Source organism: Solanum verrucosum, unplaced genomic scaffold (genome assembly GCF_900185275.1).
Source record: "Solanum verrucosum unplaced genomic scaffold, falcon-dt-bn FXZP01000165.1, whole genome shotgun sequence".
Classification (NCBI taxonomy): domain Eukaryota; kingdom Viridiplantae; phylum Streptophyta; class Magnoliopsida; order Solanales; family Solanaceae; genus Solanum; species Solanum verrucosum.
Window position 1 is genome coordinate 1,659,258 of NW_026020340.1, and position 26,176 is coordinate 1,685,433.

At 33.4% G+C, this 26,176-nt stretch overlaps 2 protein-coding genes across 2 annotated transcripts; both read left to right on the top strand.

Annotated features, from left to right (window-relative positions):
• The first annotated feature begins 3,857 nt into the window (after nt 1-3,857).
• Nucleotides 3,858-14,306, top strand: LOC125837277 (endoribonuclease Dicer homolog 2-like). The gene is made up of 23 exons (XM_049516443.1): nt 3,858-3,930; nt 5,163-5,243; nt 5,350-5,527; nt 5,758-5,871; nt 6,644-6,778; nt 7,250-7,334; nt 7,453-7,517; nt 7,674-7,814; nt 8,106-8,234; nt 8,320-8,449; nt 8,563-8,662; nt 9,108-9,303; nt 9,384-9,544; nt 9,819-10,037; nt 10,144-10,373; nt 10,450-10,724; nt 10,826-11,253; nt 11,343-11,446; nt 11,517-11,713; nt 11,832-12,041; nt 12,559-12,969; nt 13,530-13,808; nt 13,956-14,306. Exons 2-23 carry the CDS (start codon nt 5,173-5,175, stop codon nt 14,304-14,306), a joined length of 4,209 nt encoding a protein of 1,402 aa, XP_049372400.1. The 5' UTR covers nt 3,858-3,930; nt 5,163-5,172.
• Nucleotides 14,307-17,188: 2,882 nt separating this feature from the next.
• On the top strand, nt 17,189-25,485 carry LOC125837283 (phospholipase A(1) LCAT3). Its single transcript, XM_049516448.1, has 11 exons — nt 17,189-17,472; nt 18,263-18,354; nt 20,512-20,639; nt 20,827-20,962; nt 21,268-21,319; nt 22,163-22,263; nt 22,918-23,097; nt 24,045-24,202; nt 24,287-24,341; nt 24,609-24,662; nt 25,067-25,485. The coding sequence occupies exons 1-11, from the start codon at nt 17,244-17,246 to the stop codon at nt 25,238-25,240; spliced, it is 1,359 nt and encodes a 452-aa protein (XP_049372405.1). The 5' UTR covers nt 17,189-17,243; the 3' UTR covers nt 25,241-25,485.
• The last annotated feature ends 691 nt before the right edge of the window (nt 25,486-26,176 follow it).

The window sequence follows — 26,176 nt, forward strand, 5'->3', positions numbered from 1 at the left end:
GACCTCGTGTTGTCCATACATTCAATATTTCTTCACAAATTTATTTTTAAATGGTATGAATTAAACGATATTAAATTATTTCATTAAGTGTAAAATAAATATTATTAATATTGAAATTTTTTAAATTGTATTAATTAAATGATTTTAAACTCTTACTCAAAAATGAATTACACTATATTTCTGTGATAGAAGATCATTTTTTTTTGTCAAATTTATTGTAAGGGGTCCATTAAAATGTCCATAATTAAAGTATTTTTTTTGTTATCGATTTAATTTTTTACTTAAAGTAGTTACAAAATATATACTATTACCAACATTCAAAATAATAAAGCTATAATAAAAGAATATAAATTTAAAACTAAATGTTATAGTTAAAACATATCCCATTAAATTAAAGTAGTACAACATAAATATATTTTTTTCGAAAATAGCCTTACTGAAGCGCAGGCAAATCGACACTTCAAGGTCTCTCATATAATAAGAGAAATTATGTGCATATTGTTATAAGATAGAAATTATGTACATGTTGTGATACAAAAAATAGTAATACAATTCATAATATTAGAATTTTAATATCAAAATTATTTTTATTGGTGTGTTTGATTAATTTGTTCTAGAATGTTCTTTGTCCAATTATTTTTTTCCCATGTGGTGGAGCTTTCCTTGGAGACTAAGTTTCAAGAATTTCCCTTTCAACATCAAAAAAAGAAGAAAAAAACAGTATTTCCCACTAGTGAGCAGTACAATTGATCAATTCCTATTACGATGGAGTGATAAATATTTTTTTCTTAATTAAAAGTTTCGAGTTTAAATTTTTACTAAGTCATCTTTATTAGGGAGTTATTTATCCATTTTAAATTTTTTGATATGAATTCAAATTTAATCAAACTTTAATATAAATATTGAACAACATCGACCAGAAAAACCAAACAAAAAAAAATAATGACAATTGATTCCGTGGAGACAAAGGTTTTAGCAGTTCTCTCCACATTTTACGTAGTCTCGAATTTCAAAAAATTCTTAATAGGTGGGGACAAGTTATATTATTCTAGTTATGAATTTGATAAATTATGCCATTTTAATTTTAATTTTTTTTTGTATTTAAAAGAATAATTCATCTCTAATGGTAAGGGGATCATTCCTTTTTTTTAAGTTTATACAACATGAATACAAATTAATTGAACTAGTAAATATCAGATATGCGATGATTATGATTTAAAAAAAATTGTACGTTATAGTTTGTTAGATGTCATTGTCGTTGATATTATTTTGATTAGTATATAGCATCTTTTCTTTTCCCTTTTTGCCATTAAACAATTGAGAATATTTTTTTAGTATTTTGGATTGATAATAAGCACTTAATAGTTGTCTTTATTAATTCTAATTCTAATAAATAAATATTATAATATGTTTATCGTCATTTCTTAATATTAAAACCAGGACAAATAAAATTTTAAATATAAAAAATCAAATGGTTATTAGAACATTGATGTTAATATAGTAAGAAATAATATTGTGTTAATTTTTTCTAGGTCAAGCGAAACTTAAATGCACACTCACGAGCAAATATTTAGAAGAATATGATAGCATTAAAGAACGTTAACCTTATGTTCTCGATGCTAGAATTTAACGTCTTATGATAAGTGATTTTAGGATTTAATGCGTTCTAAAAAATTGATTATGGGATTTAATATTTTCTTAAGTGATTATGGGATTTAATATTTTCTTATAATTAATTTTAGGATTTAACGTCTTTTGATCAATGATTACAAAATTCAACGCTTTCTAAGAAATAATTCTAGAATTTAACGATTTCTTGTCAGTGATTTTAAGGTGGAAGATATAACACATTTTGATTAGTGATTTTGGAATTTAACATCTTCTGAGTAGTGATTATGGAATTTAACATCTTCTGAGTAGTGATTATGGAATTTAACATCTTTTGGGAACTCGTTATAGGATTTAACTTCTTTTTTTTATAAGTGGTTTCAAAAGTTAATGTCTTCTAATTAATGATTCTTAAATTTAATGTTTTCTAATCAATGATTCTTAAATTTAATGTTTCCTAATCACTATTTGTTTCTCCAATTCATTTTCAATATTCATGAACCACTTTGAGAATCCAAAAGATTCGAATTTATTTATTTAGATGATTTTAAAAATTACAAACTTCGAGTGAACAAAGAACAAATAAAACCATTTTAATACATTTACATATTTGTGCTACATATTTATTGTCATTAACTTTTGTGATGGTTATATTTAATTTTTATGATGTTTATCACATGAATTTAACGTCTTTAATTCAAAATCAATCATAACACTTTGGTTTTATTGAATTCTTTTGTGGAGATGATTAGATGAATACTTTTGTGTTTGCATTTGTCTTTATCCTAATTTTTGAATGTAAAATAAAATAAAATAAAATTTAACACCGTATGATAAGTGATTATAGGATTCAATATCTTTTGAGAAGTGATTATGGGATTTAACATTTTCTTATCAATGATTATATGATCCAACACCTTTTGATCGACCATTTTAAAATTTAACGTCTTTTAATAAGTGATTTTAGGTTTCGACACTTTCTCAGTAGTGTTATAAAAAATAACGCCTTTTGATATGTGATTTTAGGATTTAACGATTTTTTATCAGTGATTATAAGATGTAACGTCTAGCTTTTGTTCAATGCTTTTACGATTTTAACGTTTTATGAGAACGCATTTCAAGATTTAATGTTTTCTTATTAGTAATTCCAAAGTTTAACGTCTTTTGATCATTGTTTTCAGAATTTAACATTTTCTAAACATTATAATTTCTTCATTTCATTTTCAATATTCATAAACCAATTTGCGAATCTAAAAGTTTTAAATTTATTTAAATGATTTTAAGAGTTACTAGCTCCAAATAAGTAAAGAACAAATACAACCATTCGGATACATATACATATTTGTGCTACATATTTATTATTATTAACTTTTGTAATAGTATAATTAACAAATTAGGTCCATATTTTTCATTCAAAACTCGAATTAACACCATTAAAGTTGTAAACAAAATATATTTACCATCTGAACAATTTAGGTTTATCCTAATTTTTATATATAGAAGAAAAAAACCAATTGGTATTAAAACATATTCTCAAGGCTAATATGGGAAGATGATAGAATAAAGAGTATATATATTAAAAGATGTGGTTCAATAGATGTGACTCCTCCTCCTTTTAACCAAAAGTTTTGAGTTCGAGTCCTAGAATGAAAAGAACCCTTAGTAGGGAGTGTTTCTCCCTGTATGGGGCCTTACGTGGGGCGATTCTAAAATAGTGGAGCATAAGATGAAAAATAATAAAAAAGAAGTATTGAAAACACCCTGAACTTGGTGTAAATTATTAGTTTCGTCCCGAACTATTGACAGTTTTAAAAACACCCTTCTATTTGACTAACTAAACTTAGCTACACCCTCCTCCAATCTGCCACATGATTTAATCAATGGTCTCAAACTCTTGTAGAAACATTAGACTCTTAATAAAAAAAAACTAATAATTTTTTTGAAAATACTCCTAAGCTTGAAGAAAAATTAAGGGTGAATTTCATTCGTATTACAAGATCGAAAGTGTATTTCATACCGGGTATATTCTTTAGAAATTTAATTGGATTCGTAAGGCCAAAAGATTCTGTCTTTTCGTCACCCTCTTTCCTCTTTCCTTACGAAAAAAAGATTTTGGGGTATTTAATTGTCGTATTATATTTGCTTTTTCCATAGGGGGTCGGGGTGTTGCAGAACATTTTTTTTTTTTTTTTGATTTTATATAATATGCTACTATAAAAACCTCTAAGTCTCTAACATATTGCATCTCTCACTCACTCTTTCTTCTTCACTAAAAACACTGAAAAACTGCTCTTCAAAGTTTTTGCAATTCAGCACTAGCCAGTGAGTTTTCTTGGCTATTTCTGTGATTGTTTCTCATAAAGATTACTTTTTTATGCATTTTAATGAAAAGGGTGTTTGAATCTTTGATTATATGTTCTTTTACTTACAAAAATCTTATTTTTTTGTATTCTTTTCTGATTTGATATGTGTGCTTTTCTTGGATATTGGTTTTTCTTTGTGTTTCTTTGAAATGGTACAATGGGTATGTAGATGATTAGGTTGCTTTAACCCTGGTATGTCATCTGGTTGTTTCTTTGTTGGTGTTTTTTTGTTTGTTTGGTTTAATGTTAATGTGCATATCAAATCAATGGAGCCAGGTGACTATTTCTATGTTTTGTTTTTCATAAAGATCACTTTTTTATGCATTTTTATGAAATGGGTGTTTATATCTTTGATTATATGTTTTTTTGCTTACAGCAGTCTTGTTTTTTTTTTCTGGTTTGATATGTGTACTTTTCTTGGATATTGGTTTTTATTTGTGTTTCTTTGAAATGGTACAAATGGTATGTAGATGAATAGGCTGCTTTAACCCTGGTATGTAACCTGGTTGTTTTCTGTTTCATCTTTGTTACTTTGTTGGTGGTGTCTTTATGTTTGTTTGGTTCAATGATAACAAATCAGTGGAGTCATCTGATTATTTCTGTGTTTCTTTTTCATAAAGATCACTTTTTTATGATATTTTTTGAAATGGGTTTTTCCATGGGGAGTTGAAGCATTTATTATATGTTCTTTTACTTACAAAATCTTTGTCTTTTTTACTTCTGATTTGATATGTGTACTCTTTAGATTCGGGTTTTCTTTGAAATGGTACTAAGGGTATTGTTATCTGGTTGTCATTTCATTGGGAGTGTTTTATGTTTCTTCTATGTGACTTTGTGGCGTCTTTACGTTTGTTTGGTTCGATGTTAATGTAGATAGCAAATCAATGGAGCCAGCTGATTATTCCTGTGTTTGTTTTCCATAAAGATCACTCTTTTATGTATTTTTTTGAAATGGGTGTTTACATGGAGGTTAAATCTTTGATTATAAGTGCTGAACTTACAAAACCTTGTTTTTTTTTATGGTTTGATTTTCTTGGATTTTGGGTTCTCTTTGTGTTTCTTTGAAGTGTGTAGATAAAATAGGTTGTTTTATGTATGATCACCTGGTTGTCGTTTTCTTGGAGAGTTTGTTGTTTCATTTTTATTACTTTGTTGGCGTCTTCAGTTTTGTTTGGTCTGATGTTAATGTAGAGAACAATCAATGGAGCCAACTGATGTTGCAGTCTCTGAAAACCAACAGCTCTCTGCTGACCCTCTGCCTTTTGCAAGAAGGTTGGCATCTTACATTTATTTTCTCTTTTAATGGAGTTAGGAAAAAAGAAATTTTATTTTTAAAAAATGAACTTTTGTAATGTACATGTTGATTTGTTATGTATAGTTATCAGTTGGAAGCTCTGGAGACAGCATTAAAGCAGAACACCATTGTTTACTTAGAGACTGGTTCTGGAAAGACCTTGATTGCAATTATGCTTCTTAGAAGCTATGCTTACCTTCTTCGAAAGCCGTCTCCATACATAGCTGTTTTCTTGGTCCCGACTGTTGTTCTGGTGACTCAGGTAGTACTTCTAGCTTCTCAATCTAGTCCCTCCAAATTTATCATCTTCATGTGTTTATTTTTATTATCCACCAATTTCTCTCCCGTCTAAAGATTGTAGAACTGTCTTTCCCCATTAGTTTTCTCATGTTTTGCGGTTTGTTATATGTTTGAGGTAGCTTGGTTTTAGGTTCAAAACTGTGTATTTGAATCATCCTAATGTTGTTGATTTTGTGATTTGATAATTACAAGCAAGCAGATGCTCTGATGTTGCATACCGACTTAAAAGTGGGCAAATATTGGGGAGAAATGGGTGTTGATTATTGGGATGCTGCTACATGGCAACAACAAGTGGACGATCATGAGGTTTGTATGAACTATATTTTATCTTCAGTGGCAAATTACTAACCGTTGCTTGAGTTGGCATTGAGTATGGCTACATTGTTCTTAAAAGAATTGCAGTCCTAAAGTTACTAAACAACTATATGAGAATAAAATGGAAGTGACTGTTTATCAATCCTCATTCCTCTCTATTGCCTGAACTAATGGTACATGGGGTATCTGCTTCTATGCTAAAGTAAAGCCCGCATCTATATAAAAATGCCCACAGCTGAAGGGTCAAGCCCGCCACAACCTAACTTTGACCTTTAGAGGTTGTTTGGTTGGTGGGATAATGGAAAACAATCCGGGATAAAATTTGAGATTATTTCACTTGCATTTGGTAATGAGTATTAATTACTCCCAGAATACATTTTGTACTGACATGGTGGGATATCCCAACCCATGTGATATCCTTTTCTATCCCATTCCGGTAACCATTCGATCAAAATTGTGAACCGTAGCAACATTTTGTACAGATCAGTTAAGGAAAAGAAATGGTTGTAAAGGCTATTGAAATTAGCTGCTCATATTTGCGTATTGGGATCTCGTGGAACAGTAATATGCTAATTGCTATTCTCCAAGGGAAGTTGCTAATGAGCTGCTGTTGTTTGCATTAAGATTCTTTTTTTTCTTGGCAGGGCTCTCTTTGAATATATTAGATCTGACGTTCAGCATTTATATGCTAGAAATTAAGTTAGGCGTTGTGTATATATTACGTGGATGCGCCATAAGTAATCACCGCAGGCTTGTATTTCAGGTACTTGTTATGACTCCGGCAATACTACTTGCTGCTTTGAGGCACAGCTTTTTACAAATAGACATGATAAAAGTTATAATATTTGATGAGTGCCACAATGCACGAGGCAAACACCCCTATGCCAGCATAATGGTGGTACGTTGTTTGTGCTAAGATTGAATTTTCTGTAGAACAGTTTGAGCTAATTGTTGATTATATTTTCTGAAGTAGTGCAATTTCTTCATCTGCACAATGTTGTTATATGATACGTGTCACTCTCTCGGTTCCCTACTCCTCAGCGTTATATCAACTACAATTGATTTGTTTGTTAATGGATATCATAATTACTGTGTAGTTACTGCCACTTCAACAATATTTTATTTCAAAAGTTGACCGAAAGGAGATATTAGAGAGAATGTGTGAAGACATGTATAGTGGATGAATTCTTTTACATGCACACTAGGCAATGTGTACATTTACTTGATGTGGAAGCCCCTGTGGGCATGCCATTGGTTCTTTTATATGTATGTGAACCATATAAGAAAAGACTTAACTAGAATCCTGCTTGAGCATGACTTGGTATGGTGCTTGAACGATTCTTATCTTAGAGGGTTAGTATTCTTTCAGGAGTTTTATCATCACCAGTTAACCCATGAGAGCGCACAACTTCCAAGAATATTTGGGATGACTGCTTCCCCTATAAAGTCTAAAGGTTGGTGGGATTCAATCTTATAGCTTTGGACAACTTTTGAGATTTTTCTACGTCATACTGTTAAAGTACTGGTTTATCTCACTTTCTCTGGATTCTCATGTTTATACTTTTTATGCAGGTGCTAGCACGGCACATAGTTATTGGCAAAAGATTTGTGACCTCGAGAATCTTATGAATTCCAAGGTTCTCTCAATTAATCTTCTTGTAGTTCAGAGAAAGAACTGTGCATGCATTAGCTCTTGGATGATTGTTATATCGTTTTTATATGCAGAAAGTCATAAACACACATTTAGATAGATATTCCGTTCCTCTAATTGTGATCTCCTTTTGCAAATGAAGGTATACACATGTAGCAGTGAATCTGTTCTGGCAGAGTATATCCCATTCTCAAATCCGAAGTTGAAGATATATGAACATGCGGATATTCCTTGCACATTGTTTAATACTTTAGCTCAGGACCTCGAAAGGTTAAAAGAAAAGGTAAACAGCAATTCTTTAGCCAATGGGTTTTGTCTTTCTACTTTGCAGAATGTTCATGCTAACCTTTCGTCCTGCTCTGAGATATCAATTATCATTTAGCTGATGTTGCCTCTTTCCTTCTCTACATTGTGTGCAACCAGAAAACAGAAAGTGCCTTGAAAGAATACTGAGACTACTAACTAAACCTTAATTTATCCTTATAGTAGCGACCGGAGGAATCATGTTTGAACATATGGGTCAGACTTTTTTGCTCTTCCAATTTTAGTTGTTTAACTTTTCTTAGCATTGCAGTATGAATGTTCAATTTCAAAGTCAAACCTGTCTTCTATGAGTGCTGGATCTGCAAGAAGACGTTTATCAAAACTTCACTTGGCTTTCTTATTTTGTTTGAGTGAGATGGGTGTGTGGCTGGCTTTCAAGGTAATTTTTGCTCCTTGCTGGTGTAATAAATAAATAAACGTTTTGGCCTTGATCAGTTTCCTAACATGACTTTGTTTTGAATCAGGCAGCTGAGTTCTTGTCCTTTGAAGAAAATGATTTCTTTTCATGGGGAGAATTCGATGCATGTGCTCAGACAATTGTTAGAGATTTCAGTTTGGGTGCATCTAAGATTTTCTCGGCTCGCTTACCTGCAGGTATCATAGTTAGCAACATCCATGTTCTTTTCTCCCTGAGCTGTAAGATTGTTTTTTGATTCCTTCTGCTATCTGTCTCTCTCTCACTCACTCTCTCTTCCCTGTAAACATAGGCCCACATTGGTCAATTGGTGGTGATATTCAAGCAAATGCAGATGCTGGATATTTGTCATCCAAAGTTAATTGTCTTGTAGAGTCTCTTCTCGAGTACAGGTGAGAGCGCTTGAATGATGAATCTACTATTTAGTCAAAAGCTTTAATGTTAGTTCAATCAATTGGGGTTTTGGAGAATAAGTAGAAAAAAGAGAATTGGTCAGTTAGATTCTTTTAAAATTTTGTGTCTGCGAGAGACTCCTTTGAAGAAGGAAGGTCATCTTTTTGTTTCCCTTGGTGAAATGGACCTGCTTTACTTTTCTTTCAGAGATTTTGAGGACGCACATAGAATGATATGTGATTTAGTGTTGATGCAATTAAATATTTATAAGATATTACAGTTCCTTTTGTATTGTTATTGAGCCTACTTTGGATTCATCAATAATTATAAGAACTTTCTTTGGGGTTTAATTTAGACAGTTTCTGAGATTATCCATTCTTTTGTTGGGAAATAGGATTCTTTATTTAGTGATTTACTTACAAACAATCTTATCATTGGTAACAGGGATCGAAAGGATTTGAGATGCATCATATTTGTTGAGAGAATTGTTACAGCCATTGTTCTTCGGTCTCTACTGAATGAGTTGCTTCCGGAACGAAGTGGTTGGAGAACTGAGTACACAGCAGGGCATATTTCTGTTCTCCAGTCACAGAGTAGAAAAAATCAAAATAAAATTGTTGAAGAATTTCGCAAGGGGTTGGTAAGTCTAATTTTTTATTTTTTTTGCTTTTTAGATAGTTTCTGAAGATTTAAAGTCTGACATCCATGCAAACACTGCAGGTGAACATTATTGTAGCGACATCTATTCTTGAAGAGGGCTTGGATGTTCAAAGTTGCAACCTTGTGATTCGATTTGATCCATCAGCTACTGTTTGTAGCTTTATACAATCACGTGGACGAGCTCGAATGCAAAACTCCGACTTTCTTCTGATGGTCAGAGAGTATGTTTTGTCAATCTATTCTAGTTGATACTATGAATGTTTTTCAGTGTTCTCTCATTATCGTTTTTGGTGTATTATTTACTGGATGCTATTTCTGCTGTTGTCACTTGCTATTGCACTGCTGTTATAAAAGTATTAAATTAATTATTTAAAAGAATCTAACAGACAAACAGTTACTTTAGCTCTTGATATTTTGTGCAAGTATTAATGATAAAATTTGGGAAATTTGATTATAACAATGGACTGATCATTCTCATTTTGACTCAAATCCTAGTGGGGATGATCCAACCCTTACTCGCATGCAAAACTATATGGCTAGTGGAGAGATAATGCGGCAAGAATCATTACGTCATGCTTCTATTCCATGTTCACCTCTAGATGATGAATTGTATGATGAGCCTTGCTACAAAGTTGAAAGCACAGGAGCAGTTGTCACCCTCAGTTCTAGTGTGTCATTGTTATACTTCTATTGCTCAAGGCTACCGTCGGATGGGTTTGTACTCTGCATATTCTCTTGCTATGTGTTAAGGATTCTGGTATCATTGAGTATTTCATATGTTAAATATTGCATTATGGTCTGACATTCAATTCAATTGTAGGTACTTTAAACCCAATCCTAGGTGTGTGATTGATAAGGAAACAGGAACCTGCACGCTACAACTTCCCAAAAGTTCGCCACTGCAAAGAGTTATTAGTGTACAGGGGAATAGAAAAATACTGAAGCAACTTGCATGCCTGGAAGCTTGTAAAGAACTTCATCATGTGGGTGCCTTGACTGACAATCTTGTTCCTGATATTGTGGAGGAAGAAACCATCAACAAAGAATTGGGTAATTCTAACATCTTTTATCTAATGTGGGTTTTTTGGATTGTGATGCTCCACTTCTAACCTATCATATTGTGTAGAACGTCAAATCCATTCTGTTGAAGAATCAAAATACTTTCCACCAGAATTGGTTAGTCATTGCAGCAATGATTCAGAAGCAGTGTACTACTGCTACCTAGTTGAGATGCAACATGCCTCTTACAACGACTTCCAGCTTCATGGGATTATACTTGCTGTTAGGACAAGGCTCAAGTGTGATGATGAAATACTGGCATTTGACTTGGACGTTGACAGGAGGGGACTCTTGCAAGTTCAACTTAATTATAGTAAAGTTGTTACACTTACTGCTGAAGAGGTGATTATAATTTTGATGGCTCTTATCATCTCTGTATTCGTTACCTGTAAATATGGTTGGTGATACTTTTTTTTTTCTTCTATTGATCTCTTTCTCTCCAGATTCGACGGTGTCAGAGGTTTCAAGTCAGTGTCTTCAGAATTCTTCTTGACCGTGATCTGAGTATACTGAAGGACGCTTTGGCTGCAGTTCAATCGCCTATTGGTTCTGCAGTTTCTGATTATCTTTTGCTCCCATCTTTGGGTAGTACCCCTGAAATAAATTGGAAATGTGTGAATTCTTTGCTGTTTCCGTCTCAAGTTCTTGGGGATAAGCATATGGATTGGTGTTCTACTCAAGATCGCAAACGCAGTGTGAACACCAAAACTGGGGTGGTATGTAGCTGCATGTTGGAGAATTCATTGGTCTTTACACCTCATAATGGCCATATATACTGCATTACCGGTTTTTTGGATAATTTGGATTGCTACTCATTGTTGGGTATGAGAACTGGAGAATCCATCACCTACACAGAATACTACAAAAAGCGGTTTGTACAATTAGCTTCTGATTTTCTGGTGCACCTTCTCCATATATCATCTTTTTGTTTCAAAACACCAAGTAATGTGCGGTTTACAGGCATGGGATCAACATATGCTTTGAAGAAGAACCACTTCTTAGGGGAAAACATATTTGTAAAGTGCACAATTACCTTCAGAGAAGCAGAACTCAGAAGGCTAAAGGTTCGATCATAGGGTTCTTCTTTTGTTATAATGCTTATGTATGATCACTTAGCTTTGGCCTCCTTTGCAGATTCAACTGATTCATCTGTCGAGTTACCTCCTGAACTTTGTTCCCTCATCATGTCACCTCTCTCTATTTCTACCCTTAATACCTATTCATATGTTCCTTCGATCATGCATCGGATTGAGTCCTTGGTTATGGCCTCAAACTTGAAAAGAACGCATTTGGATCACTGCACACTAAATGTTCCTATTCCAACCTCTAAGGTATGTGCTGCTATGATCTCATCTCAGATCTTTGCTCTAATTAAATCAGTCTTTCTTAAGCTGTGAGCTTCATACATATTCTTGTGCCCACAACTTATTCTTTGTTTTATTATTTTAGATTTTGGAAGCAATTACAACGAAGAAATGCCTCGAGAAGTTTCATTTGGAATCACTTGAGACACTTGGAGACTCTTTTCTCAAATATGCTGCCAGTATAAAGCTGTTCAAGACTTACGAAAATCATCATGAGGGTCTTCTCACTGTTAAGAAAACTCAGATTATTTCCAATGCTGCACTATGCAAGCTTGGATGTGCTCGTAAAATACCGGTAGGTATTCCTTAGTGATCAACTCCATGTCTCTATTAATCTTGGGTGACTTATTGTTTTTCTTTAGGATAAGTTTCATTGATGCTTAAGGATAACCAGGGGATATTTACTCGTACACTTTGACTAAAAGATCCAATATTGACTGTTAATCATGCCTGCCACCTAAAAGTTGTCAACTTTTGCATGTAAACATTCTCTACTTCCCTTCCTTGCCCACACAAATGTCTACTGTTTGTTATAATGGAAATTAGTAGTTATTCATATTTGTAAAACATGCATATTTCGTCAGTGCATCAATTGGAATACAATTATTTTAGGACATGTCAATTTTGAGCGAGTGCTTTTGGATACTTGTATTAGTAAATATCCCAGTGAATTTTTAAAGAGTTCATGCAGGTCCTTTATGTTTTATTGGTTTAACTGCATAGGATTGTGCCTTGCTGGATAAAAATGCTATCTGAATTCTTTCTTTTTTTCTTCTTTAGGTTTTCCCTTTAATAAATACCTTTGATTACAGGGATTTATCCGTAATGAACCATTTGATCTTAAAGCATGGATCATTCCTGGTGATAATTCTCAAGTTCACAGCTTCGACGACGAGTTTCTAACGTCCTCAGATAAAATGTATAGTAGGGTAAAACAGAAGATTAAAAGTAAGAGAGTAGCTGATGTGGTCGAGGCACTAATAGGTGCCTACCTCAGCTCGGGTGGGGAAGTAGCGGCTTTATCATTTATGAAATGGCTTGGGGTGGACATCAATTTTGTTGATGCACCTATGTCAAGGCACTTTCCCATGAATGCTGAGAAGCTAGTTAACGTCATATACTTGGAATCTGTGCTACATTACAAGTTCAATGATCCTTCTCTGCTTGTTGAAGCGCTAACTCACGGATCTTACATGCTACCTGAGATTCCACGATGCTATCAGGTTATTCCCGTAAATAAATATTATCCATCTTAATGTTGTTAAATACTTGGAATTATATTTTGCATATTGATTACTAAAATATAATGTTGCCTAGATTGGTAAAGTTGTGAATTTGAACATTTCATTAACCCAAGGCTTCATAGCATTTGATGGCTGTTCTTACAGCTGCTAGTGTGAAGGAAAATAGTGCATTGTTTTATTCATTCACGGAAGTTTCATGGTTTTATATAATGATAATATGAATCCTGTCTTGCTATATTTGCATCTTATTCTTAATTCAATATGTGTATCTTCACATTTGGACCAATCTATTGTATGAGCGCTCATGATGAGTAACATCATAGAAAGAGCAGTAATTGAAATATGCATCATGATTTCACGAAATGAATCATTTTTTGTTGTGTCGTGGTTTCTTTGCGGTATATTCAGCCTTCCTTGCACACTGAGAGGATAGATAGTCACACTGCCTACATTCACAGTTTGTTCCTTTAAAATCGATATTTGTGTCTTTTTAACTCTCTATTTGATTCAAATGCTGATATGATCTCCTGGCTTTGCAGCGCTTGGAATTTCTTGGAGATGCAGTGCTCGATTATGTTGTTACAGCACATCTCTATTCCAAATATCCGGGACTGACTCCAGGACTAATTACTGATTTGAGGTCTGCCTCCGTAAACAACGAATGCTATGCTCAATCTGCAGTTAAGGCTGGCCTGCACAAGCACATTCTTCATGCTTCGCAAGATCTGCAAAGGCAGATATGTAGTACTGTTGAGGATTTTGAGAAATTGAACCTTGTCTCCACGTTCGGATGGGAGGTTGAAACTACTTTCCCAAAGGTATTGAATACTTGCCTCGAAGTTAAGATATAGAAGAAAAAAGTTACTGAAAGCTCTTTCTGCAATCAAAATGTAAATCTTTCCCATTGTCGAGAGCTTCATTTTATGCCACGGATTTGTCTTATTTTTGTTTTTGGTTCGCTATAGGTGCTTGGAGATGTTATCGAGTCCCTTGGTGGTGCGATCTTTGTTGATTCTGGCTTCGACAAAGATACTACATTTCAGTGCATACGACCTCTTTTGGAACCGTTGGTTACACCTCAGACATTAAAGCCCCATCCAGTAAGAGAGTTAACTGAACTATGTGACCAGAAAGGTTATATAAAGAAGAAGGATGTCGTCTCTCGTGAGAATGGTATAGCTTATATTACAGTAGAGGTTGAAGCAAATGGCGTTATTCATAAGAACACGTGCTCGGGACGAGATAAACTAATTGCCAGGAAGGTGGCTAGCAAAAATGTGCTCAAGTCTCTGAAAGAATGTCCATCCAATGCTTAACAGTAGTGTTACAAAATTCCCAGAATTGCTTAATATTGTAAGGGTCATTTTGGTTGTTTGATTTCTGCCCTTGTCTGTTTGGATGTGTTGTTTCATAATGTATCGTAATGTAGTATTGGATTTGTTGTTATGTAAAAATGAAGATTCTCCTTTTATGGTTATTTTCTTTAGTAAAGGCGGATTTAGTCGAGAAATCTTCTTTCTTTTTGAACAGTCTCAACATCCAAATGGGTTGCGCATGAGAAAAAGAGATACATCAGTGTAGATGTGAGAGATTGACTATAGTGTGTCCGGTGAGAGGTAGAGGTAAGTCGAAAAAGTATTGAAAAAAGTGATTAAACAAGATTTGAGACACTTAAAGCTTACTAACATGACCCTAGATAGAAGGTTAATAGATTGTCGCGTTGTCTAATTTTTTGTATGAGTTGTCTCTCCATCTCATAAGGTAGAAGTAAGATTATGTACACACTTGACACCCTCTCCAAACTTTACTTGTGAAATTTCAGTGAATATGTGGTTGCTTAATTTGTTGTTACTTAGATGAGGTCTAAATATTTTTAAAAATTAGTCAAAATAATAAGAGATGATCAATAATTCAAAATATGGGAAAGAAGCACCTTAAGAGCATATTCCAAATTCTGAAAAGATTCTTCTTTGTTAAAAAAAAATTCTTAATTACTACTTACTCTATTCATATTTATACGTCGCCATTTTAGATTTTATGTCTCTTAAAAAACTATGTAAGTTTATCGTTGTACCTTTATTTAATATTTTTTTGAAGTTAAGTTTTTAATAAACAAACATAAATTAATTTATTTTGATTAATTAAATTGACCAATAAACATGAATTAATTATTTAGTTTTCTTATGTTGGTTGAATTTATACTTTCAAGGCAAATAACTTTGAAGGGTAAAATAGAAAAAATAATGTCATTTATGTATTGATTTAATAAGAACGACTTATAAATAGAAATCTAAGAAATAATTACTCCCTCCGTCCTATATTATAAGTCACATTTTCCATTTGCACTTGCATTATGAAATAAGATAATTTTGCCCTTATGCCCTTATTTAATGTTTGCTTATGACAACTTTGTAATAAATGATGAAATGTTAGATTTCAAAAATATAAATGCATTTAGATTACTATTTAAATTTTACTTTTTGGAGCCAAATTTTTTCACCAATTGATCCAAAAAAATTTAAAAATCAAATTTTTCCCACCTCAATTTTCCTATATATTTTGTGTAAAATGTTTTTTTATATTTTTATATATAAATTTTTAAAGCAAACATGACAACATCACAAAATATTCAAATTCCATTACTTCAAATTGATCTAAATTTTCCTGCTGAATCTGATGTTATTGATAATGAAATTAGACGACAAATGAATTTTAGTTCTAGTTCGACAATTTTATTTAAATGGTGCATAACTCCTTTATTTGGATCTTTATTTTTCTCAATTTGGCCTTCACGGGTTTTGGTTGAGTCTTTTATTTTTACATCATTTAAACTTTTTGAAATGTCATCTTCCTTGATAAAATTTGTTGAAGCTTCAACTTTCAAGATTATTTTTGAATTTTTTTCATCTTTTATTTTAATTTGTTTGTTGATATTTTTTTTCAAAATAAGATTTTATAGAATAAGTAGTGAATAAAGAAAGTAGTTAATTAATGAATGAAGTACTCTCCCAATGAAACTAATTACATGTAGATTTCCTAGGTTAGTCAAAGTAAATATATTTTTAAGATTAATTAATTAATCAATAAAGGGTATAATTGGCAAAATATGATAATTTATGCATAAATTTTATAAAATGGCATATTAATGAACTTGGTCCAACTATTTTTAGAAAGGGGTGAATTATTACACCCTCTGTCCACAATTGTTTGTCAGGTAAGGTCATGCACATCCCTCAAGGAAAATTTAATACAATGTGTAATTTGACTAATATAACTCTACTATATCAAGAATATCAAAAGTCCACATAACTTTTCAATTGAACTACACAATCACTAAGGGCAGAATTGGAAAAAAGTGACTAATTATTTCTTAATTGTTTAAATTGACAATTAATCTTGGACATCTATTTTTAATATACCTGCCAAACAATTGTGGACGGAGGGAGTATATGGGAGGAGGGAGTAATGAACTTGTATTTGGTGATTGCGTTGTTTATATCTAGAAAAATAGTGATGGTTATTTATTGTTTATTTATTTCTTGTGGGGCTTGTTATTAATTGCTTATGGGACTTCTGATTTCTGTGAATATTGTCTTCTTCTTTATACGTGTCATTTTATCCAAATCTATGAGATTAAAGTTTTATAAATAATAAAAAAAAGAACTAAAAATAATGCAAAAAAAAGATATGAATAAATTTCTTACGGAACAAGAGATATTGATAAATAAAAAATATATTTGGAGAAATTTTCAGATTTATCACCAAAAAAGATTTTTTTTTTTTCAATCGATATAATGCTTCAATTCTTAATTAAAAGGTGTTTGGTTAAGTTATGCTAATCAATTATCTTTGAAATTGCTTTCTTTATAATCTTTATAATCAATTATTTTAGATAAATACTCAGTTTTTGAAAAAATCAAAATACATCTTTACTATCATAATTTCCAATTGTTACACTATTTTAGCGATGGGAGAGGATGAAGTATACGTATAGCTTACTTCTACTTTCGTAAAGATTATTTTCGATAAATATTCGAGTATCGAAAAAATCATTTTCCAAATTATTACATTTTTCCAGTCTTCTTTCAATCAAAAGGACTAATTAATTGGTCCACCAAACTTTTTTTTTTGTACAAATATAAAAAAAAAGGACATTTTTCTTCAATTAACCACATGCTATTTTTCACTTCAGCAGCTCAACTACCACACCGGAAAGTTAACCGTCGCCGTTCGGAGCTCCGGCGAAGTTTCAAATGTTGACAGATTATTTCTCTTGTCTGTTACCGGGTTGGAGCTCCGACTCCGGTGACAGTGTTGTTGCTGATAGAAACCCGGTTTTGTTGGTATCGGGTCTTGCCGGGTCCATTCTCCATTCTAAGAGTAAGAAATTTGGCAGTTTCGAGACCCGAGTTTGGGTCCGACTTCTCCTAGCTGAACATGAGTTCAAAAAAAAGTTATGGTCAATTTACAATCCAAAAACAGGTTAGGCTTTTTCTGGATTTTTAGTTTATGAGTTTTGAATAGATTATTTATACATATTTAATGATTTTTATTAGCACAAATGTAGAGTTGGAGGAAGATGTTTCCATTTTAGTGGTTTTTTATATGTGTTAGTTGAATCGAGGGTCTATCGGAAATAGTTTATACACATTACTCTCGTTGTACCTCACTTGTGCGATTACACTGAGTATGTTGTTGTTGTTGTAATAAGGTGGAATATAGAGTATGATAGTAGTGTTTTGATAGTAATTTTTTTTTTTAGTATTTTGGTTAAAACAACTGATTATGGGTATTGTTTGGATATATGCAAAATAAATGATTTTGTTCATAAGTACTTCCTTCGTTTCGATTTGTTTGACTCAGTTTCATTTTGTTTGTGTGGTTTGGACTTGGTGTGGAGTTTAAGAAAGTAAAGAAAGACTTTTGAATCTCGTAATCTTAAACTAAACTAATGATATGTAGAATATACCAAAATATCTTTTAATCTTGTGATCTTAAACATGGAACGTGGAAAGTTAGAATTAAAGAGTTGCCAAAAAAGGAAAGGGACATTCTTTTTTAAACGGACTAAAGAGCAAAGTAGGACAATCAAATTGAAATGGAGAGTGTCGTTTGAGTTGTGACGGGAACTGTTTCATACAATTGTAACTTGTAAGTAATCAAACACTGGAAAGATTGTATAGAGTATGCATTCAAGTTCTTATTTTTTTTTTTTTAAATCTTTTGGGCAAATTGTTGTATCTTATTGTTGGTTTTGATGTGGGATATTCAGGGTATACAGAGGCATTGGATGATAGCACAGAGATAGTAGTCCCACAAGATGATTATGGACTCTATGCAATTGACATTTTGGATCCTTCACTGGTATGTTTTGCATCATCAAGTGGTCACAAGTGTATATCTATGTGCTTTAGTATCGCATTTTATCAAAAAAAATAATTGTAGTTTTGCTACGTCAAATTTGTATGGGGAGTTGATAGAATCTTGACAATATCTATATCACCTTTGTATATATAGATGCAGAATATACAAAGAAAAATTCCCTGTCCCAAAAAAAGTAATCACTGGAACCAGTATTCTCAAAGGCGAAGAGCCTTAAAAAGCAGTTCAGGTCTATGGGGACTTTAAGCGTAAAGCGCAATTGAAGTGTGGACTTTAGTTTAAGAAGGCGCAACTAAGAATTAAAAAAAAGTATATGCAATGCAAGATAGACTAACTACTTCATTCATAATGATTTCCTTGACAATTTTAAAATCATTTTGCCAATCACAATTATGCTTAGTACTGTTCTATTCAAGATATAACTTATTGGCAATGAGGTGCATGCCTTACTAACTTGCCTACATGGAAGTGCAGCCTAAGTAATGTGAAGCGCCTACCCTGAGCTTTAGGGCTTAAAAGCATCTCTTTTTGACAACACTGAATGGAGCATGAAGTTTGAGTAAAATAAATTTCAAGATTACCATTGTGGATTTAAGAATGTTTTTCTTCTTAAAGAAGACATCACTGGATTTTACATTGATTCAGGCAATGCTACAGGCTAAAAGGAAATGGTAGGGCCAGCCACCCTTACTCTTCAATTTCTGTAGCAATAAAGTTCTAGAAGTTTTCATGGGAAATAAATTGATAAATTTATCAGGCTAATTGTCAAAAATAGTTTCTATCCTTTCCTACAAAACTTCCACTTTCTTTTGTCTCGGATATTGACTATTGGCTCTCAGCCTCTGGTTTCATTTCAGTAGTTTCCTGTACCTCACATGAAAATCTTTTATGAAAGGAAATTGGCCAATGAGATAAGTCTGTGAAAATGAGTCTTTTATTGATAAAGTAAGTGGTATTAATAACAACATCAAGAAGATGCAAGAATTACAAGATATGGCATTTGAGCTTACAAAAATTCTCTGGCTAACTATACAAACCATCTAAGCCAGAACAAGTGAGTTAATGAAGCCCTGAAGTTGTTTTGCATTAACAGCTGGATACAAGTTCGACCAACTAAACAAATTTGCAATACATCTACCCTTCAAATTGCCTAAAGCAGCCGACTCTCCATCAAAACATCTCCTATTCCATTCTAACCAAATGCACCAAATCCAGATCTTCTTGATGGTTTTGTCGACTTTCCATAGGCTCCAACTCTCATAAGCATCCTTAACTGTGAGGGGTGTGGTCCAATTGAGACCAGAAAACAAAAAAACATACTCCATAATTCTGAGGCTACCTCACAATGAAGAAGAAGGTGTCTGGGGGTTTCAACCTCTTTTTTGCTCATATAGCATCTGTTTGGGAGCTGGATTTTCCTTTTCTTTGTGTTGTCTTGGTGAGACATGCCTCATATAGAGCTGTTCAGGTAAAACAAGCAACCTTAGGAGGTAGCCTGGGGGAAGATGGGGATAAAGAGTAAGGATTGAAGCCGTCTTAGCTCTACAGGGGTTAGCTCTGTAAATGTGTAGATCTTGGTCCTCCAAATGAGTTTCCAGGGCCAGTTATTTATCATGGGGTTTCTAGAGCATAACCGTAGGTACCCTTACTTGACTGTATAAACTCCTTTTTGGTGTCCCCATTTGAACTTATCAACTACCTGGGGATCAATGTGACAATGTTGTAGTCTAGAAAAAAGATCTACCAGATCATTCACTTCCCAATTGTGCATATTCCTTCTACATATCATGTCCCAGTTGGCCCCTTCTCTATTAGCAGCAATAATAGAACTGGGATCTTAAGTAATTCTAAACAGATCTTGGTATGACGATGAAATTTAATTAACTAGCTGTGAACTATGGATGATGAATCGTGAGAATTACTTGCTTGCATAATTGAGGACATATTGAAGTTCTTTGAATTTTGAAATACTAGTTAGTATTACCTATCAAAAAGAAAACAGTAGTTTGCCTCATCTATTTTAGCTCTACATGCCCTGCGAAAAGTAAATATATGTTCTCGTCTTTTTTGTTTCTTTTCCTCTTCTGCAGTACTTTCCTTTAATGAGATCATAATCTTCTACTGGTGTTTGATTTTCAGATGGTTAAGTGTGTACACTTGACCGGTGTATACCATTTTCATGATATGATTGATATGCTTGTCAAATGTGGATATAAAAAGGGAACTACGTTGTTTGGTTTTGGTTATGACTTCCGCCAAAGTAATAGGTATTATTAAACCGCTGAAATTTCCATTGCCACTATGTCATATTGCACTGTATTATAGCTTACTATTTGATAAGTTGCTGACTGTGATGGTATTAAACAAGAGATGCTTAGTTCGATTTTGCCTTATTTGATTTTTCTGCTGAAACTATCATCACACTTAAGGGACCTGGTTAGCACATGGTTGCAGGATTGACAAGGCAATGAATGACCTGAAAGAAAAGTTGGCTGCAGCTTGTAAAGCTTCTGGGGGAAGAAAAGTCGATATTATTTCGCATTCCATGGGTGGATTGTTAATCAAATGTTTCATTTCTCTTTATAGTGATGTAAGTGCAATTGCTTGATACTTATTCAGTTGTAGATCACCTAGAGCATTTAATCAAGTTATATTAATCATAAGAAGATAAAGTTTGATGTGTCATAAGTGGTGTGCACAAAGGAGGCGGTTTGGCCTGTTGTTCCCGTTGGTCACCTATGTTCTCCAATTTAAGATAATGTCTTCCTATTTGTTCTGCCCATGTATCTTTTCTATTTTACTTTTCTGTCTCCCTTCATTCCTGCCTAGCTTCTTGATTTAGAATTATCACTCTTCCATGAGTGGCATCCCTAAATGCAAACAATTACCTTTCAGGTATTTTCCAAGTATGTGAATAAGTGGATTACCATTGCCACCCCCTTTCAAGGTAACTTTTCTTTCTTTCTCTTAGCAACTTTTTGCAGATGATGTCTAATTTGAATTGCTAGGATACTAGCTAAGATATCCTTCTTACCAGTCTGAGGATGCATAGATAACGCATATAGTGATATCACTTTGATTACCATATTTGAGCACCACCTCCCCCTCCAACAACAATAAAAGAAGTAGATGATCAGTGTAACTAGAGAAGGTCAGGCAGCATCAGAAGCTTAGGCTTATCTTTTGGGGGGGGGGAGGTACCAGTTACATAAGTATAAGAAAGAACCAATAACTAATTGATAATAGTTGCACTGAATACAATCTACAGCTTCTAATTCTGAATCATTGTTAAAGATTTTATTTTTTTTTGCAAAATACTCTCTCCGTTCACTTTTACTTGTCCAGTTTGGACTTTGCACGCCCCTTAAGAAACTATAATTAATATGAACATTTTACTATAATACCCATATTAATTGATGTTTAGTATTAGGTCTTGGAAAATGATTTGGGGAATAAGTAACTAACGTATTGGGAAAAACATGGAAAAAAATAATTGTCTTTTCTTGATATGTTAAAAGCCACAAGTAAATTTGAAAATCTATTGGATTAGTGAACAAGTAATAGTGAACGGAAGGAGTAGTATTAGTATCGCATATAATTAGAGGAATGATAAGTTTGTATTTACGAACTCCAGTACAAGCTTCATAAAAGAATATATTACTTTTTTCTTCCAGATTTCTGGTGAAACATTACCTTGGCGAGAGTTCGTAGTCCTTAAGTAATGCTCCTGAACCTCAAAACTGTGAGTTACAAGTGTGCAGAATGCTAATTGTTCATCTCTTGTAAACAGGTGCTCCTGGATGCATTAATGATTCTCTTTTAACTGGAGTGCAGTTTGTTGATGGATTTGAAAGCAACTTTTTTGTGTCAAGGTGGACAATGCATCAATTGGTAAGCCTCTCTTGGTTAGGAAACTTGTGCAAGTCCCCCTATTAATAACTTCTGCAGAAAAACAAAGCTTAAGTTTACTAATAGCTCCTTATTTGTTGATTTAGATGAAAAATGTGCATTGGATGATGAATTTAATCTATCTACCTCCTTATTTACTGAAGACGAGTTCTTTTTTAATCAAGTGAAGCTGTTAAATACGAACTACGCTCGATGCATGTCTAACTTCATAGTTCATATGCATCATCTCGCACAAAGATATCTTCCTCAACGTTTTCAGTCATATCTTCAATGGCCCTAGATAGTTTATAGAATATACCTGATAAAAAAATAAATAGAATATATCAGAAGAGTTCCGGAAACTGAATGCTCAAAGTGTAGTGCTAGGCCTTGCCAGAATTTTTTTAATCTTACTGATACATCTTTCAAACCATGTGGTTATCTATACAATGAGTTAAACTGGAAATGTTGTTTGATTGGGGGATGACTGTTCTTTCACCTGGTAGTTCTTGTATTCTTATGATATGGTGTCCGTCAATGTTGCAAATATTGTCTATCTTTTCATCCTTAAGATGCCGACTAGAGTCATAGTTCCTTTCTGTCTTTAGAGTTCTCTTAAGATGACTTGATTTACTCTCAAGTTTAATTCTTTGCAAGTTGATTGAGTGTCCATCAATCTATGAGATGTTGCCAAATCCCGACTTCAAGTGGGAAAAGCAACCTGAAATTCTGGTATGGCGGAAAAAATCCAAGGATGGGAATACAGTGGTTAAATTAGAACGTTATGATGCTAGCACAAGTGTGACTCTCTTTGAGGAAGCATTGAAGACCAATGAGGTATATCTCCAAGCTATCTTTAGCCACTAGAATTATTAACTTCATATTGCCAGTTTTTAAGTTTCACACTTCTAAATCTCCCCAACTCGGCAATTAGCTATTAAAATGAGCAGGCTTGTTGTTTTTTGAGAAAGCATTTCCTGATCTCATGCATGCTTGAACTAGTCAAAGCTAAAGTAATGAGGCTTAAGTAAAATACGTGTGACATTTTGTCTAGAGCAGCCGCCCCAATGATGCTGAGAAGTGCCACTTGGACTGATTGTACTTTTAAGAGGAAAAAATTTAATTCAACCAAAAGCAAGAGTGTAACTGCTCTATGCTCACTTTACTACTACGTGCGGGTATAACTAGCCAAAATATGATGTTCATAACTGTGCTGTAGTACTTCAATATTGTTATGTTACCAACTTAAAATTAAAAAAAATACTTCAATATTGTTTGTTATAATACTTCAAATGACCATGAGCTTTTCCTTGCATGCGTTGTGTCAAATACCTGTTAAGCTCATTTTTATGAGACAGGCTTGCAGGGCTTAGAGGTTAGGATTAAACTTGAGTTACCCTTTTTCTATTTGTCTTGTTAGAGGACAGGAATCGGTAAGAAGTTGCTTTGGCACCAAATTAAAGAATCAACATTGTTATTTACCCCCTCCCCCCAAAAAAAAATAATAATAAATTAGCATGGTCTATGCATATGAAATTTTGAAACTTGTGGGTGATATATTTGTCATCATCTGGAAGGCAGCAACCATTTAAGGATGGACAAATAGAACGTATGTCTCATACATAAGATAGATGGATAATTTGTTATTATTACCTTTTGAGTTTGTCAGCTGTCATTATTGGTTTTGGATGCTGATACAAATTGTTTCTCGTATGCATATCTATGACTAGAGTGCAGTGCCATAGCAAGTGATTTAAATTTTTTCCCCTTTTCCTGAATTGCAGCTCAACTTACATGGTAAAACAGTGCCTCTACCTTTCAACTTATCAATTCTTGATTGGGCAGCTAGTACTCGCAAAATTTTAAATGATGCTCAATTGCCTAAAGGGATTCCCTTATATAACATCTATGGGACATCTTTTGATACACCTTTTGATGTCAGGTACGTAACTGTATCTTATCATACAGATTAGTACTTTGTGTTTGAGGCTCTGCACTATTTGAGGTGTACATGTTTCTTTTGTAGTTACGGTTCAGAAGCTTCTCCAATCAAGGACCTAACAAATGTCTGCCATACAATGGTAACTAACTTCATTTCTTTTTCCTTGCTAGTATGAGTGACATTATGACGTTCCAACATTCTGCATTTTTTCTCTGTGTTTGTGATTTGTAATCAAGTGATCAACAAAACTCTACTACATCCAGAATCTTTAGGGGAGTGGATAGCGACTAATGTGTGAAATGTGCATGGAGATGAAATTCATTCTGTATTAAGAGCATGTCTTACTGTTATATAATGCTTCCTGAAGCTTTTCTACTTACTATTACCTATTTCCGTTGTGATCTAGCCCCAATATTCCTTCGTGGATGGTGATGGAACTGTTCCAGCTGAATCAGCAATGGTATTATTCTTCACTTCTCTATTTTTTTCTTACTCTTCTTTATAAGATTAAAGGTATCTTGGCTGGTGCGAGGCAACAAGTACCCTGTGGAATTAGTCGAGGCTTGCGCAAGCTGGCCTGGACACCACAGATATTTTTTTGAAAAAATGGTATCTTGGTATTTTAAGTAAACAGAGTCTGATACTAATTAAGAAAAAGAAAAAAAGATCAGGGCTTCCATCCGAACTAGCGCCTTAAGCAGGAACTCAAATGAAATTATGTGGTATGATATCATAGATAAGAGAAACATTACTTTTAGGAGTGTGATATTTTGCCTTTTATTGAGGAGATAGCGTCAATGGTGACACTATGACGAATACTCAATATCTTGGTTGATTGCTGACCCTCGGCTGATAATTCCGCAGGCTGATAATTGTGAAGCAGTGGAAAGAGTAGGAGTTCAGGCTGGTCACAGGGGACTACTAGGAGATGAGAAAGTTTTTGAGCTTATCAAGAAATGGCTTGGCGTCTCCGATAAAAAGAAGGTGCATTCCAGAACCTCTAGAGTAATGGACCTTTATGCAGGTCAACAGTTGTAAACAATGTGTTCAGCTCATTCTTAGAACCTTTCCCTTTTGCTTCTCTCAGTTTTATTAGTTGGTAGTTATAAGTATACACACGTACAATTCCTCAAGAATGTAGAAAGTAGCTTCTCAATCATCGCGTACGTTAGTAGCAATATGCATTACACACTCTAGAGAACTGGAAACTTGAACCAACACTTGATGTAATAACAATGTTTTTCGTGTAACTATACGTAAGAATCCAGAGGTTTTATCGTTCATTTTTCGTTACTCCTTTTCTACAATTCTTCATTTCATTAAAGAGTACTTTCATCTACCTATATTATTTTGTAGAATTTGAGAATGTAAACTTCATAATGAGATTATTTTACAGAACTCCAGGCTATTTATTTCTTGTTGAAGTAATGTCCAGGTTCAAGCTTGTTCATTTTTTCAATTTTTTTTGGATTTCTGATAGCATTTATCCAACTGGGGTAACTTTATATTTGCCAAAATGCAAAATGATATCTTTTGTGTTGTTTTTCTCCCCTTTTAATACAGTTCAATTAACAATATAATTAAATAAATAAAAATACTCTAAAAATAGTTTATATCTTTAGATGAGATAGGCAAACAATTCAACATGATATAAGAGCATACATATGTGGTAGTTTCAACTTTCAAGTCTCACTATGTCATTGGCGAATTATCATAAAAAGTTTTTTACGTGTTTGACCTATGATAAAGAAAATTAGAGTCACATATGCATAATCCCTCCACAATTTTAACTAGAGGTCTCGTGTTAAAACCTTGAGAACGAAAGAAATGCTATAGGGATATGGAACGTGGTGCTCTTAATGGATTGTCAAATTAATCGAACTCTAAAACGAGTACCGAATATAAGGCAAAAACAAAACAAAAAAGAAACAAATTAATCAACAAGTTCCAAACTTCATTTTCTACTGTCAGATT

Excerpts from the sequence above, each read along its gene's own strand:
- LOC125837283 (XM_049516448.1), top strand. The coding sequence starts at position 17,244 with ATGTTGACAGATTATTTCTCTTGTCTGTTACCGGGTTGGAGCTCCGAC. Across the intron at positions 18,355-20,511 it reads ACATTTTGGATCCTTCACTG|ATGGTTAAGTGTGTACACTT; the intron begins GTATGTTTTGCA and ends TTTGATTTTCAG. Across the intron at positions 24,203-24,286 it reads GATACACCTTTTGATGTCAG|TTACGGTTCAGAAGCTTCTC; the intron begins GTACGTAACTGT and ends TTTCTTTTGTAG.
- LOC125837277 (XM_049516443.1), top strand. The coding sequence starts at position 5,173 with ATGGAGCCAACTGATGTTGCAGTCTCTGAAAACCAACAGCTCTCTGCT. Across the intron at positions 10,374-10,449 it reads AACCATCAACAAAGAATTGG|AACGTCAAATCCATTCTGTT; the intron begins GTAATTCTAACA and ends CATATTGTGTAG. Across the intron at positions 12,042-12,558 it reads GATGTGCTCGTAAAATACCG|GGATTTATCCGTAATGAACC; the intron begins GTAGGTATTCCT and ends CTTTGATTACAG.